Here is a 16,462-nt window from a genome sequence, read left to right as displayed (position 1 = left end):
CTAAATTTGGTTTGAGTTGACTGTGGACATAATTGAGTTGAGTCAACTAATAGGTATTGATTCAATTATGTTAGGATCGAGTGATGACAGTATACCAAATAATTAGAAGGGGCAATCAACACTTGTTTGCTATACTTGTGCTAATTACCCAATATTTATTAAAGCCTTGAAGAATTTTCTATCTTTATGGTCTCCTCTTTTCTTGACAATAACTTAACTTTGCAATAGAATGGTTACAAATAACATTATCTCATCTAGAATGGACCCAAATTGCTCCTATATGAATAATATACAACTAAAAAAACTATATGGAACCAAAGAAGGAATAAAAATACAATACATGAAATTTAACGATAGTGTAGATCAAAAAATCAAGAGGGAAGATTTATTTTAGTAGAAATCATTTGGGTTTGGAAGACAAGTATGCTGGCTGAGCTTCTGATTTTCTTTTTTTTAAAAAAAAAAAAATCAATGTCCTGATTTCACTTGACTAATTTTTAAAATAGATGATATTTTTTTTAATTAGGATTGTAAATGAACCAAGTGTCTGTAAATAAATTTGGTGTTCGGGTTGGTAAGAATTTATTTATGTCCGTTTAATATACACAAGATTACTTAAACAAATGAGCTTGAACAGTTCGTTAAACTAAACAAACAAGCTTGAACATATATATGTTCAGCTCGTTGACGTTCGTGAATAACGTTCGTAAATAATGTTCACGAACCATATTCATTAATAAAATTTTTTTCAATCCATTAAATAAATAATAAAATAAAATAAAATAAACAAATAAATTTAAATTATTAAGTTCAATAACCAATTTAACAACTAAAATTTTTAAACAATAAAAAAAGTTTGAATTGAGAGCTCGATAACAACTAAACGAACCAAGCTCAAGCCAAATTTGAATTGAGAGCTCGATAACATCTAAACAAATCAAGCTTAAGTCAAATTTCAAACAAGCTCAAGCTTATAAAAAATAAACCAAGTCAAACTTGAACAATCGTTTCAAAATCTTGATTCATTTTAAGCTCGGCTCGATTACTTTATCAAACAAACTTGAACAATTAAAATCTCAACTCAACTCAGCTCATTTATCACCCTACTCTTAGTTATCGCCTATCAAGTAAATTTAAAGCACAAATTTATGAGCATTCGGAAGTTAACCTATAAAATATTCATTTCACTTGAGATTCAATTGCTGCTTTGAGTTTTTTACCGCAACACTATACCCATGGAACAACTTCCGCATCATTTTTTCGTTGAACAGGTAAAGGTGCAATAATTTAGGTAAGTTTTGTATGACAAAATTGCTAAAATACACTAATAGAATATCTTTTTTCATAATAAATCAAGCAAGAGTTTTCAATAAAAAAAAAAAACCGATCATACTAGACTAATTGAGATAACTTTACTTTAAGGATAATTTTTTTCACTAATTTTTCGAGAACCGCCTAAGGTTCCAATTAAAAAAATAAAATAATTTTTCATTATTTCAGTTGAAATAATGAGTTTCCCATATAGGATAGGAAAACTCATTATTTCAACTAGTCTTCGTGTTTTTCGAATGAATATCTTAGTTATTGAGAGGGTTGCCCAAAAGCAATAGGATCATCTTCATGGCCCATCTATACTTCTCGAAGTTATCCTAATGAATAATGAATAATGAAAAAAATTTATTGGGCAGACAGTCACATGTAGGATTAATACCTCGATTATTAAAAATAAAAAGAATTTAAACTTTTGCCTCTTATATATTTAATAAAAAGAATCTCAATAAATTAGTAAACAAAGTAAAGTGTTCATTGAAATCCAATAGCAATCCCTCACGTACTTCTACCAATCAAATTTTGCCACGTCATCTAATTATCGGAGGAAGGAGTAACCCCGCCTCGGCAAATAAATAACGATGCCATTCATTTTCTTCCCCCGACGCGGAGCTTCGAATCTCTCTCCCTCCGAGCAAAGCAAGGCACAGCGGAGCCGACATGAACAGATTCAAATAGAGGACGAGGGGTCTGTTAGGGTTCCCTTTCGATGGGGGCTTCCCCATCCCTCCGCTTCCTTCTCCTTTGGATCGCCATCGCCGCGGCCGCCGACGAGCTCTACTGCGACAGCTGGAGGCTCTCGGTGGAGACCAACAACGCCGGGTCCTGGCGCACCGTCCCTCCTCCGTGCCGCGGGTTCGTCGAAGAGTATATGAGCGGCGAGCGGTACGCATCCGATTCTAACGTTGTGGCCCTCGAATCTCTGGCGTTCGCCAAGAGCGTCCAGATCACCGACGACGGGAAGGACGCCTGGATCTTCGACGTCGACGAGACGCTTCTCTCGAATATCCCTTATTATGCGTCCACCGGATACGGGTATGCCCTTTGAATTTTCTGGTTCCAGTATGATAAAAAAAAACAAATAATAACAATAATAATAGAATATTGCATTATATTTAATTGTTGGGCAGTTGTATGTCGTCAATTAGTCACAATGGAGAAATAATGTTGAGAAGATGCATTCTGAAATAATGTTATTAGGATGTTAATTCCTACCAGTTTCTAGTTTAAGCTCGCCCAGTAGATGTATGTGAAAACTATCAAAGAGATGGAAATAAAGAGCAAGTTTTGTCAATGCAAATAGATTTTGATTGGATAATCTAACTGGTTAAACTAATAACCCTAGTAAATGATGATTTTAGAAACCTGGATTAATAAAATTCTTAGAATACTCTGCTCACAACAAAAAATTGGTAAAAATACTTCAAAGTAGGAAAAAAAATCAAATCTTTTCATATCTAAGAAAGCTGATACTCAAATAATAAAAAAATCTTTAAAGCATTAGTTTTGTCGTTAAGAGTTTCCTGTATGTAGTAAATTGTGGTGTAGCACAAGCTAACTGCAGGTGCTGCCTGCTCTCTAGTGTTTCTATGCAATTTGAGCCGAAGCCTTTTCAGAGAAAGGGAGAGATTATTTATTTTTGCTCCAATTTCTATCAAACCACTCCACCACCCTTGTTCCTTACACTGGTCTTTTGAAGTAGCAAAAAATGACCTTAATTTGTTGATACCTTTTTGTTGCCACGGAGAATTTTGAGATGCTTTCCAAATGATGAACAACATACAACATGAGAGAGGAGGCTCTTAGGGAGTGTAGATGAGAAAAGAAGAGTAAGAGGGGATGGTGGCTGGAATAGATTGAGAGATGGAAGTAAAGTTGAGCAAGAAGGAGAAAGGGAATTGGATGCTAGTTACTCGAATAAGATTAGCAGAAATGCAGAATAGAAGATAAACATGAGAATAGAATTCAGAAGAAAGGAAATTGGCGGCTGCTTTAAAGAGTTTAGGTTTGGACAGGAGATCTCATGGAACATGAAGGAGAACCAAGCTTGTACAGGCTTGTCAAACCAGCTGAATGGTCAATCATTTGGTTCAACAATCTTCTTCTTCTTCTTGTTCTTTTTTTGAATCATTGGTTTAGACTCGAGCTTATTAGTAATTTATTCTTGAACAGTTTGATGATTTTTTTTAAAATTATTTATAGCATCTTTTTAATGTTATTGAGCTTCTACAACTTGTCTAGATTATTTGTATTTGTAGTTTTCAAAGGAAATAGACTAATCTATGTCATCAGATAAGAAAAGATGAAATTGAAGTGGTACTATACTTTCTTTTATCATTTAAGGGAAAATATTATTACCTATGTGATTAATTTTGAACTAAGAGAATAAAAAAAAAATCCAAACTGAATTGGTGTTACTATAAACCTAATCACCTAGTTATTTTGTCCTATTTCCTCACTAGTCTTTGCTACCATTTGCCCTCGTTCTTTTCAATGTGATTTCTAACTCTAAAATCTTCATCTGTATCACATAGATTCAATTATAAATGATAATTTGCACACTAATAGCTATAAATTGTCTGTTGGTAGCACAGATTTAGTTATAACTGATAATTTGAGGGATTAATTTGAATCAAAGAAGAATCTACTATCATGCCAATGCTACCTGAACTTGATCATTTCACATATTTATTCTGAAACTTAGAGTGTGTTTCGCTTCATCTTGCTTCTATTATGTTTGCATTCATTCTGTTTCTTGTTTGACATTTTGGAAGATCAAAGCTCTTCAATGTGACTTCATTCAATGAATGGGTTAATTTGGCAAGTGCACCAGCTTTACCAGCCAGTTTAAGGCTGTATGAAGACCTCTTGATCCTTGGATTTCAAATGATTCTCCTTACTGGGCGAACTGAATCTCAAAGGAAAATCACAGAAGACAATCTATTGTTAACAGGATACGGGTATTGGAAACGCCTCATATTGAGGTACATTGCCTTATTTGTTGGCTTCTGTAAAGTAGAATTCTATGTTGCATCTAATATGATTATGTTACACCACAACTAGAAAAATTAGGGAACTTGGATGTAGGTTTGTTTCTATCAAAATATTTTCATTTGATCGATAATAATTAAAACACATGAAAGCTAGAAGTATTACCTTCTTTAGAATGCAGAGAGGTTCAACACTCAGTAAGACATGGTTGTTGCCAAAATACATTTGAACTTAATTTATAAAATTTTCTTCATCTGAAGTACTGTATACTTATCTGATATGAAGTTGTTTGGTTCAATATCTACATGTATCACTGAGTGTTATTTACAGAAACAGGAAAGCTGTAAAAGAGTCTGCATTGATCATGAAATTAGTTCTGTTTATACATTACTTTTAACCTTGTGTTCTTTCGGTGTAGGTAGATATCAAACACCGGAAGAATGTGAATGTAGCGATTTGATAGTTTGCACATGAAACCATTTAAATTGGTGGAAAATTGAGATCATCATCCAGCCCTATTTCACCCAACTTTTAGGTGGTCAGTTACACGAATCTTGTTCGTCTATATGTCTATGCAAGACTATTTAAGATTTATATTCATAGGTTTAGACAATTTTGCAAGACTATACGATTCATGTTCATTGGTTTAGACAATTTTGATGCTAGCTGTCTGGGTTAAATATAATTCTCCAGGTGTAGGATCCACACCTACAATTTTATGAGAATTGGAATATCCTATTTGTTCAAATTGGGCAAACAAGTTGATTTGATGTATCACAATTTGTTTCCTGCAGTTATCGATAGAACTTGGTGTGGAAATAACTTAATATTGACATTATGATGATAGTACACTTCATAGAAGTGGTAACATTGTTGATAAAAGAGAAAAAAACACAAGCATAAATGACATACAATATATGGTGGCAAAAGGTGATTCGTTCATCCCAACGTCTTTGCCAGTCCGTCCCTAAGCCAACATGAATGAGGTAAATCACTGGTGACTATTAGCCTTGGGCAGTTGAATAGTGCATGGGGAGGGTAGACACCTGGCTACTAGTCGAGATTTGACCTCCAGACCTCATGATGGCAACACCACCTGCGCTAACCAACTATCCATTCTGGGGGGATACATATTCGATATATGCTAATGTAGAATGTTATCACAGTGAGAAAGATATTATTATTTGATATATTCCTTTAAATTCCCCTCGATCTGAAGGTATTGCAAGAGTTTGTTAGTCTACATGAAACCTTGTGCAATTATAGATTATTGAAGGAAGTCAGACCTTATATATAGTTTAGACAATGATGTATACAAATTTCAATATGAGGAGAGATTTGTAAAACATTAAGCAAACACAGATTCTAGATCACAAATTGAATGCCATAATTTTTAGATTACCAATTTATGCCTCAAGGATGATTTGCACTATCTTCATAAATCTATTGCAATATAAGCGTTCCAAACTATTGCCTCATGTCAGATAGATATTGCTCTTAGCTTAAGATAGTTTGTGAATTTCCATGGGACGACAAAATGACTATAATGTCGTTGATATGAAAAAAATACTTTTAATTTGAGGAGCAATTTTTATTAGTATATGTAAAACATGGGATTTATGGTGGAGCTTAGGAACTAAGCATCTGGTTTTTTTGTTAGAAAATTGAGTGGATAGATAATAGAAATTAAGATGTTTTGCATCCTTTCTATTGTTCACTCGAACATATTCTTAGAGATGATAGAAAACTAGAGGATAAGAGATTCCCCTCGTCTACCTTTTGAATTCTTAGAGATGATAGAAAATCAAATGCTTCTTACTCACCAAGGGTATATCTTGGCGAGTAAGAAGTAAAAATACCCATCCACAACTCTAAAATGATAGTCGACCTCAAGATGGTCGAACTCATGAGAATCGAACCTCATCCTTAAGCCCCAACACTACACTCATGAGTGCCAAACGTGTGGCTTGGTGGGCAAGAAATACAAAATGGTCATGGTGCTCTCTTTCTCAGGGCGCGGTGATATCTTTCTTAGGCCACTCTTAAGGCCTACTTGGATGAAATAAATTAGTATGAGTGAATCAATAAAGAAGCCAAGCATAGAGAGCAATAAGCACTAAGCACTTCAGTGTCAACAACAATTTTAGAAGAAGCTGTCAATGCTTAGGAGATGACACAACTAGAAGGAATGACACTAATACAACTAAGAAAGGGGAGGAAAATAAAGACTTTTTGAATGGTAAATGGAAAACAGTTAGGGAAGTGGATGAGGGGAGGGTATGCTGTCAATTAAACTAGTGGCTTTCGTCCGGTGCTGGCTAGTCAAATCTCTCTCAACGACGCTCGCCGAGAGGCAGCTCACACAGTGGTTGCCTCGTGCAACCGCAACCAACCTTATACACGGTCTCCGGCAACTTCATCACGGTGCAAGCTTCTATCATATTTTTTTTCTTCCTCTTTTCCTTTTTTTTTTCTCTTCCTTTACCTTGGATATTTTTTAACACTTTGAATTTCTTTCCTTCCTCAATCCACAACTCAGTGAAACAGAGCATTAATAAGTTGATGCAAAAAAATCCTAATTCTAAAATTGGATTGGCATTGATAATATGGCAAACTAAGGGATATGAGGTTGTATTGATATTATTTGAGAATAGAACTACCACATCTATCTTATATGCAGAATTTAACTACCTAAATGCTAAATGTCAATCTCCTATCCTCCAGTCAAAAGCCAGCTTCTTGGTGAATTAATCTTTGCTCATTGCACTGTTCGTTGGAACAAATTAAGTCAATCAATCCTAGGTTCTTGCCACATCTTTTCATGCACAATTTGTTTGATTGATATAAAAATAACGTCGAGAACAGGGAAGCGTTGGATTTGGGCAAGCCTGCAGTGAAGTTTAAGTCGGAACGGAGGGCGGAATTGGAAGGCGAAGGGTTGAGGATTCATGGCAACTCCGGGGATCAATGGAGCGACCTGTTGGGCTCCACAATGGCCAGGCGATCTTTTAAACTCCCAAATCCCATGTATTATATTGGTTGAACAAACGAATTCACATCAATACAAATTGGCTAATCTTATGTACATATGCAACGTTGTGTTTATTGCTAAGATAAACTAGTGTCTAGTCCTTTCCTGGTTTGTTCATAATTTTAAAATAATGAATATATGTATTTATATAGAATATTTTTAATTTTAAAGTTGTGATATCTTTCCAAAGAACAATTTTGGCTTTGAAAATGAAGAGAGATTTTCATGATGCTGATACGAGGGACATGAATCATGATTCGAATCTTTAGTATGTGTATATTATGATGCTTCCTTAATCTTGGGATACTTGTAGCAATTGAATGAGAGAAAGAGATTAATTGAATAATTAAGAGTTAATTATATGAGTTGATAATTTACTGAACATTAATTTCTTTAAAGTGATTCATAAGAGTTTAATTAAAATATAATTGAACATTAATTTAATTTTTAAAATAAATTATAAAGGTCTAATTAAAGCTGCTAATTCATTTTTTTCAAAGTTGAATAGAGAAATAAATTTTAAAAAAAATACTTTTGATAATAAATAATTTAAAGAAAAAGTTATAATTTTTTTAAAGGTTTAAAAGTAATTTTAAATTTCTCAAACATAAAAAAAAATGATTGGTCTAAGAATCAAATAAATAAAGAGGTTTAGTTGATACGCAGTCAGTTGCCACTTATTCTTGTCATGGCAGCTCGTCTCTCCCTCTATCAATTAGCTTCACGTTTGATTAATACTAACACCTCTGACTCTATGGCACAAAAAAATCGCTATAACTCTCGGGGCAATGGTACAGTAACAAGATGTCTTCTAAGATTTTAGACATCTAAAAATTAAATTTCAATTTGGGCAAATTAATAGATAAATTTTTTTTAATGGACGATTGATCTAAGAATAATGGGTTGATGGACCGCTTATTACATACACTTTTCAATTTAACCTGATAATTGATGAAAAAAAATTATAAAATTAAATCAATCACTCTTAAAATTAATCTACGTAAACTAAATTCTTAAAATTAATCTACATAAACTAAATTCTGACTTCCCTTTCACATTGCCACAGTTGTTCAAAAGAAAACTTTTGATCAGCTTAATAGTACGTCCAATCTTGTTTTGAGTTTTGCCCAACCTGTTTGATTAATTGTTTATGTAAGTTTTTTTTCTATTTTGGAAGTTCATTTGTATTTTTTTAATAATATGTCAAAGTTTTGCCAGATTAATACAACAACAATCAAATCTTATTCCACTAGATAGGATCGGTTATATGAATTCTTTTAAATTATTGAACTCTATCTTCTAATATATCATCATCTATACATAAATAAATTTTATTAACTAAGTTTTTTTTATCTTCCTTTTTTTTCGTTTGATATGTGTGTTTCTCATAATTTTGCATCGCCTAACTGGAACATTTATTGATCGTCTAAGTACATGCGCGTATCCTCTTAAACGAGTCTCTCGAAATTTTCCTTTAATAGATACAACTCCGACTTTCTCTTTAATGCTCTTATTTCTTATTATATCCATCCTCGTATGTTCACACATCCACGTTAACATCCTTATCTCTGCAACTCGTATCTTTTGCTCATGTACTTGAATTATAGTCCAATATCTAACTCCATATAACATAGCAGATCTAAATATAATTTTGTAAAACTGTAACGACCCGGCCCTTTGGCCTCTTGGGCGATCCTTGTGGCGGCCCAGCTGGCGGCCCTTATGTCGTCGGCCCATTTGGCGACCTCTCATGTCGTCGACCGACAACCCTTGGCCGTGCCGTTACTCACTAGGACTTTCCACCCCTGGCAGTGGATTTTTGCCTCCCCCAGGATTCGAACTCTAAACCTCCAGGCTTAAGTATTAGAGTTTATGAATCCTGGTAACCAAGTGAGATGATGTAACGACCCGACCCATTTGGCGGCCCATTTGGCGACGCTCGGGCCGTTGACCGTCGGTCATGTCGTTACTCACTAGGACTTTCCACCCCTGGCCAGTGGATTTTTGCCTCCCCTAGGATTCGAACTCTAAACCTTCAGGCTTAAGTATTAGAGTTTATGAATCCTGGTAACCAAGTGAGAGGTCGCCAAATGGGCCGACGACATAAGGGTCGCCAGTTGGGCCGCCACAAGGGTCACCCAAGAGGCCAAAGGGCCGGGTCGTTACAATAAAAAGACGCCTTTTATTGTAACAACCCGACCCTCTTGGCCCATTTGGCGGCCATTTGGCGACCCTCGGGTCGTTGACCGTCGGTCCTTATGTCGTCGGCCCATTTGGCGACCTCTCATGTCGTCGACCAACGACCCTTGGCTGTGCCGTTACTCACTAGGACTTTCCACCCCTGGCAGTAGATTTTTGCCTCCCCCAGGATTCGAACTCTAAACCTCCAGGCTTAAGTATTAGAGTTTATGAATCCTGGTAACCAAGTGAGATGATGTAACGACCCGACCCATTTGGCGACCCTCGGGCCGTCGACCATCGACCGTCGACCGTCAGTCGTGCCGTTACTCACTAGGACTTTCCACCCCTGGCCAGTGGATTTTTGCCTCCCCCAAGATTCGAACTCTAAACCTCCAGGCTTAAGATCACACTTGGACGTTCCTTGTTGTACCTGTATCCTGCACACTCACAATGCATATCAAATACAACAATAAACCTAACTTAAACTTTTGCCCAAACATCAAAACTTAGGGTACCCAGATTGCTCCAACAATCTCCCTCTTTTTTATGTTTGGCAACCCGTTTAAGTTAGGGAAACAATATAGCAATAATAATGCAAATAAATATACAATCTACACATGCATAAATCATGGAACCTAATCCTAGGCTCCCCCTTCACCTAAGCTCCCCCTTGAGCTAGGATTTCTTACAAAGATAAACTTCTTCCCCTTTGCTAATAAATGAGCAATCGCTCCCCCTTCACCTAAGCTCCCCCTTGAGCTAGGATTTCTTGCAAAGGTATGTAGGTTTCCCACTTAAACCTAAATTTCTCCTCCTTTGTCATACATCAAAAAGAGCTCCAACAATATCCTAATTATTGGACACTTTGACCTCTAATGTGGCAATAAAGGCGAAATCGCTCGCCCCCAGCGCCCCCGTCGCACCCGACCCAAGGCCATCACGAGGGAGGTAAATCATAGCATCCTGAGCGAGCATGTGGCAGGTGGGGTGAGTTGCACAGGGACCGGGGATTTACACCCCGACTACCCCGAGTTTCAACCCCGCGACTTCATGTGGCAAGCATCCCACCACATACCAACTCGGATGACCTATGGGGTCGACACTTTGACCTCTAATGACCATAGACATCATGTATTAATCTCCCATAAGATTACATGCATCTTCACCACTCTTTTGGTCATTTTCTAATGCTGAAAAACATTTTCAGACCGTATCAGTCGACTGCTATAAGTACCAGTCGACTGACATCATCAAAACGAGCTTACAAAGACATTCTGTGCTCATGAACAGTGCTACCAGTCGACTGGCCTTGTCAAAATGAGCTTACAGAGGTCCTCTGTGCTGAAAATTACTGTTACCAGTCGACTGGTAACTGTACCGGTCGACTGGTACTCTTATTGGGCAAAAATCAGCCTTTTTTACCCACTTTCATAAATATGCCAAAAATTCCACAGACATCCAAAAAATCCCAAATTTTGTGGAGAGATCTATTTTATCCATGTCTACCTGGAAAAAATATATATAAAAATATATTTATCACAGATTTCAAGATTGACACAAAATTCAAAACTAGCTAAATGATGCAATTGAACCTTAACCTAAAGTCCTAGTTTTGACTTCCTCTTGATGTATCTGCCCATACTAAACCATAATGCATTCCTAGCATTAGTTTATATGACATCTATACATCAAAAACTAATTTTCATGCAATATGAACCCAATTCACATTTCAATGCATGAAATAATTCCAATTGTGTCAACCCACTATGTTAGAGACTTAAGTCCGTCTCCTAACCACTTGGTACATTTGATAACCCATCTACCATGGGTTCCAAAGGCTCTTCCTAACCTTAACAATCTTAACCTTAGTCACCTCCCTTGGTGACTCATCCACTATGGTTAGGCCACTTCGGTGCATCTCGGGTGACACTTGGCCTACAAAACTCACCTTCTTAACCTTAGACACATTGTCTTTGGTTAATTTCTTCTTGTCCTTAACCTTGGGCATCTCATCCTTGCCATAATTATATGCCACCCTAGAATATTCTTTCTTATTGATCTTGGATGACCCTCCCTTGTCCTTGGTCACACCTCCCTTACCAATGTCATGTGCTACCTTAGCACTTGACCTCCTTTTGATCTTGGAGGGGCCTAAATTGATATTTTTGGATTTTTGACCACCCAAACACATGTCAAGTCCTCTAGGTCCAATAATGAATCTATCTAAGACTTTCTCCATTTCTTCAAGCCTTACCTTTAAGGCTTGATTTTCCAATTCTAGGGTTATGACCCTAAAGTCAACATGTCCACCTTGAACATCCCTAGACCTACTCACCTTCCTAGGCATATGTCTCCCTTTCTTGGGATTAATGCTTAGGTTTTCACCTACTTTCCTTCCCTTTGGTAAAGTGGTTTGGGTCTTATTAGGTCTACTCTTACTAGATTTAGCATGAATAGGTCTCCTAGGGTTATCTCCTACATTAATCCTATTCCTATCATTATATCTAAAACCATAAATATGCATGGGAAAATAATTTATATTATTTCTAACATGTATGGAGGAATTTGAATTTGAACTTGAATTAAAGTTAGGGTTTACCTCCCTTACCCTTGAAGCTCTCTTCTTCTCCCACTTCCTTAAGTGCGTCAATTTCTTGAGCTCTCCTCTCCTTGGGCACTTTGTGTGGTAGTGTCCCCACTCACCACACGTGAAACACCTAATGTGCTTCTTCTCCTTCCTACAACTCACATTAGTTAAATCAACCTTGTTGAGTTTATGCTTTGCCTCCCTTACCTTTTGGAGCATTGGACACCTACTCTTGTAGTGTGCCATCTTACCACACTCAAAGAATTTGATGTGGTCCTTTGTGCTCTTCTTGGTAGTTAAAGTTGAGGGTTGAGCTTCCACGACCTCCTCTTCCTCGGATTTCTCTTCTTCCTCTTCACTTGAAGATGTGGATGATTCCACTTCTTCCTCCCTTGAAGAGGTGGATGATACCTCCTCTTCCTTCTCTTTCGCTTCCTCCTCTTCCTTTTCCTCCTAAATGTTGACCTCTTGTCAACATCGGATTAGTCCTTCTCTTCTTGGACCAATGAGCCCTTCTCCTTGGGCTCTTCCACTCCTTAGATTTTTGTAGGGTTTTCATGATAGGCAATGATCTTTTTCCAAAGATCACTTGCATTTGTGGTTTCACCTACACTCAACAAAATATTAGAAGGTAGTAAATTATGCAAAATTGTTGTTACCTCCTTGTCCGCCTCCGATTGCTCTCGTTGCTCTTCGATCCAATGCCGAGGTCGGAGACGTTTACCCTTCTTGTCTGTAGGAGCTTCAAATGGGTCACTCAAGGCAACCCATTGGTTCCAATCCATTTGGAACCATGTCTCCAACCGCTTCCTCCAATAATTGAAGTTTTCTTTGTCGTACGGAGGTGGAATTTGGATATCTCATCCGAGCGATCCTTCGGACTCCATCTTCTTCTTCCTCTAGCTTCTTGCTCTCTTGGCGGTTAGTCTGTAGAAGAGCGACCTCGCTTTGATATCACTTGTTGGGACCTTGATGTTCGCTAGAGGGGGGGTGAATAGCGTCTCACCCAAATCGTCGCTTCCTACGCTTGTTAGTGCACAGCGGAAACAAAAATACTAACAAACAAAAGCAAAACTAACCCTAGAAAATAATAAACAAGAAACAAACCCAATAACACGTTGTTTAACGTGGTTCGGAGATGAAGCTCCTACTCCACGACTGTCCATAAGGTGGACGATCCCGATCCGTCGGTGGATGACTCCCCGGAAAACCTCCGGCTAGCTCGTGTAGCTCCTTGTGGGTGGAGAAACCTCGCCACAAAATCTCACCAAGGACTCTTGAGAAGTTAGGGCACTGGTAGACTACTAATAGGATTAACCACCTCTATTTCGTCAACTTTAACCAAGCTTCCAATGCTTAGTTATATAGGCCACAAGTTAGAAAACTCCGCCTACCGGTCGACTGCCAAAACATGCAGTCAACTGCCCTTCGTGGAAATTCGACCGCTGCAACCCAACGGCTCGATACCAACTCTCTGTTCGCTCCTAGTCGACTGCTACAGTACTGTTACAGTAAACCCTAATTCTAGGATTTTACCCCGAGTACATTCACTCAGCTCTCGTTCTCGCCCGACCAACCTAGACCTAGCCTTCTAGCCTCCTTCATCAGCCTTGCGTCCCTCGGATGCCTCCCCATCCTTCACGTCTTGCCTTCTGGAGCTTCCATCGACCTTGTCATTGTTGTCGGGTCTTCCTTTGCCAAGAGATCGCGCCTCCCGGACTTCATCCATTGCCAAGTCACACTTGGACTTACGTTGCCAAGACTACATGCTTGGACTTACACCGCCAAGACTCATTCTTGGACTTTCTTCCTTTGCCAAGATCACACTTGGGCTTTCCTTGTTATGCTTGTATCCTGCACACTCACAATGCATATCAAATACAACATTAAACCTAACTTAAACATTTGCCCAAACATCAAAACTTAGGGTACCCAGATTGCTCCAACATATATATGTATATATGTATGTATATGCGCATACACATGATGTATTCGTATTGAGTGAATTGTGGACCGTTCATCTTATATATTCATATATATTTCCATGATGTACTTCGTTTTGGATGGATTGTGGGTTATTCATCCCTATACACGATGCATCTTTTATTAGGTAGATTGTGGATTGTTTGCCATATGTATATTTGTGGATTTATTGATGAATTAAATCAAAAATACTAATAAGTGAATAAAAGAGAAAATATGATAAATGATGAATTAGTCAAAGAGCTGAGTCAAGAGGAATTTATGATAAAAGATTAGTGTCTTAAACTGGGCTAAAGCCTAAAACAACGATCTTGATTACTTTCTGTTCCTTGGTTCTGTTATGAGTTTTTTTTTATATATCATACAGTTCTCTCTTATATCCACTTTGTATTTCATGCTCACTTTTGGAATTCTTGACCTCCAAATTGTTTGCTAAGATGTGTGTATATAGTACTAATGGAGTTTCTTTAGAGGTATGCAATTAGTTTGTTTGGTTAACATTGTATATATCTCTACTTTGACATTATAGCAATCCACATGCAGCAAGCAAAGCTAGTTTCGCAGAAAACCTAGCTCGTGCGAAGCATAACAACATTACCATGCTCTGAGACCCTATTAGAGCCTTCACTAGAGGTGCCTTAGGCCATATTTGTCTAAATCTTTGTCATGGGCACTCCTTTGAAGATTTTATTAATAATGTAGTTATGTCAGAGCAATCATAACCCAAATGCCACTTATCAAGAGCCAAATGCTTAGCCCCTGTAGGACTTGTGACAAATCTATTTGCGAAGGACAGCCTTCACTTAAGAATTTAACTTCTATAAGACAAACATTACAACCTAGGAGATGGTTTGGACTGAAGCCAGGTTTACACAATACAAAAGATGTTTGACCAAATGACCTAGTTGGTTATAATAATTGACAAGCAGGTGCAATAATCAAATATGAGAAAGTTATTTTCCCTATAATATATCTAAAAATCATCCTACATTGTTTCAAGTTGAGCGTTTTACGGAGCCAATTTAGATAACACATTTCTTTGTCCGCACAACCATCAAAATGAGGCCAATTTCTTGAGCATGCATCCTAGATTTACGGCGACAGATGGATTCATATTTACAAGAAAAGAAAATTACATATTTACAAGATAGGAGACCATATTCGATACAAACACGACATAACATCACACTAACCTGTGCAAGGGGCTACAAATTTACAGAGCGTCTTAACTTTAAATTGCTCTTCAGTAAGCGGATCTACCTTTTTTAAATTGCTCTTCAGTAAGCACAATAAGGAAGACAATGGAAGATAACTAAGAAGTTTTCTTAGATGTAGAATAGAGATGCAACACTAGAAGCCATAGCCTTGAGGTGCATAGCCAAATTCCAACAAATTTGGAGCCGCCGCCCCCGTGGGGGCGTCGGCGGTGACAAAGACACCGGCGTTGACCGCCACGTTCGACGGCTGCAAAGCCTCGAAGGCCAGTTGCTCCGCCCTGCCCGCCGCCTCCGCCCGCACCCACTCCAGCGCTCTCTGCAGCAGGCCGAGCTCCGGCATCCCGAGCGCCTCGACGTCGGCGTCCAGCAGGTCCGCCACGGTGCCCCACGGCCGGAAAATCGCCGCCTCGAGCGCCGCCTTCCTCCTCCTCTCCGCCTCGAGCCGCTCCGCGAGCTGCGACTCCTGCCGGCCGAGCGCCTGAAGCAGGGCACCAGCGAGGGGGTGGTGCCGAGGGGGAGCAGGCCAGGAGGAGAAGAAGCGGGCGAGCACGGAGTCGACGGAGGGGTGGCCGAAGGAGAAGGGCTTGCCGGTGGGGGAGAAGGCGAGGACGGCGATCTCGGCGCCGCAGAGGACGGAGAGCTCGGCCGCCTTCTTGAACAAGCCGGCGCGGCGCTTGGAGAAGCACACCTTCCGCGCAGCCGCATTCTCGATCGCCTCCATCGCGATCCTTTGACGGCCTCTGCTCGTCTTCGTCATCGCCACTCCCAAATTCTCTTTCCTTCAAGAACAAGCCATCCCGAGACAAGTTAGTTATATATATAGTATTCAAACTCCGATTGAGATCTGAATTGGATTGCAAATTCTAAGTTAGTTATATATAGTATGCCAACTCCGATTGAGATCTGAATTGGATTGCAAATTCTAAGTTAGTTATATATGGTATTCAAACTCCGATTCAGATCTGAATTGGATTGCAAAATCTTCTAAATCTTAGAATGATATAATTCGGGAGGATTTTTCAAATATCCAAATATCAAACCATGGCCCAAGGATAATTTTTTTTTTTTTTAAAGAATTCAAATGCCTAGATATTTCTATCTTACATTTATCTTAAAGTGATCAATTCTACCTCATGAAAAATT

The 16,462-nt window shown here is 38.4% G+C and overlaps 2 protein-coding genes across 2 annotated transcripts; one reads left to right on the top strand and one right to left on the bottom strand.

Annotated features, from left to right (window-relative positions):
- Positions 1–1,937: 1,937 nt before the first annotated feature.
- On the top strand, positions 1,938–7,463 carry LOC122042924 (acid phosphatase 1-like). The gene is made up of 3 exons (XM_042603329.1): positions 1,938–2,364; positions 4,104–4,313; positions 7,186–7,463. Exons 1-3 carry the CDS (start codon positions 2,039–2,041, stop codon positions 7,361–7,363), a joined length of 714 nt encoding a protein of 237 aa, XP_042459263.1. The 5' UTR covers positions 1,938–2,038; the 3' UTR covers positions 7,364–7,463.
- Positions 7,464–15,223: 7,760 nt separating this feature from the next.
- On the bottom strand, positions 15,224–16,102 carry LOC122042926 (agamous-like MADS-box protein AGL62). Its single transcript, XM_042603331.1, has one exon. The coding sequence runs from the start codon at positions 16,074–16,076 to the stop codon at positions 15,453–15,455; it is 624 nt and encodes a 207-aa protein (XP_042459265.1). The 5' UTR covers positions 16,077–16,102; the 3' UTR covers positions 15,224–15,452.
- Between the last annotated feature and the right edge of the window lie 360 nt (positions 16,103–16,462).

The sequence above is a fragment of the Zingiber officinale genome, chromosome 2A, assembly GCF_018446385.1.
Source record: "Zingiber officinale cultivar Zhangliang chromosome 2A, Zo_v1.1, whole genome shotgun sequence".
NCBI classification, from domain to species: domain Eukaryota; kingdom Viridiplantae; phylum Streptophyta; class Magnoliopsida; order Zingiberales; family Zingiberaceae; genus Zingiber; species Zingiber officinale.
This window is presented reverse-complemented; position numbering and strand designations above follow the sequence as displayed.

Excerpts from the sequence above, each read along its gene's own strand:
- LOC122042926 (XM_042603331.1), bottom strand. The coding sequence starts at position 16,076 with ATGACGAAGACGAGCAGAGGCCGTCAAAGGATCGCGATGGAGGCGATC.
- LOC122042924 (XM_042603329.1), top strand. The coding sequence starts at position 2,039 with ATGGGGGCTTCCCCATCCCTCCGCTTCCTTCTCCTTTGGATCGCCATC. Across the intron at positions 2,365-4,103 it reads TATGCGTCCACCGGATACGG|ATCAAAGCTCTTCAATGTGA; the intron begins GTATGCCCTTTG and ends ACATTTTGGAAG. Across the intron at positions 4,314-7,185 it reads TGGAAACGCCTCATATTGAG|GGAAGCGTTGGATTTGGGCA; the intron begins GTACATTGCCTT and ends CGTCGAGAACAG.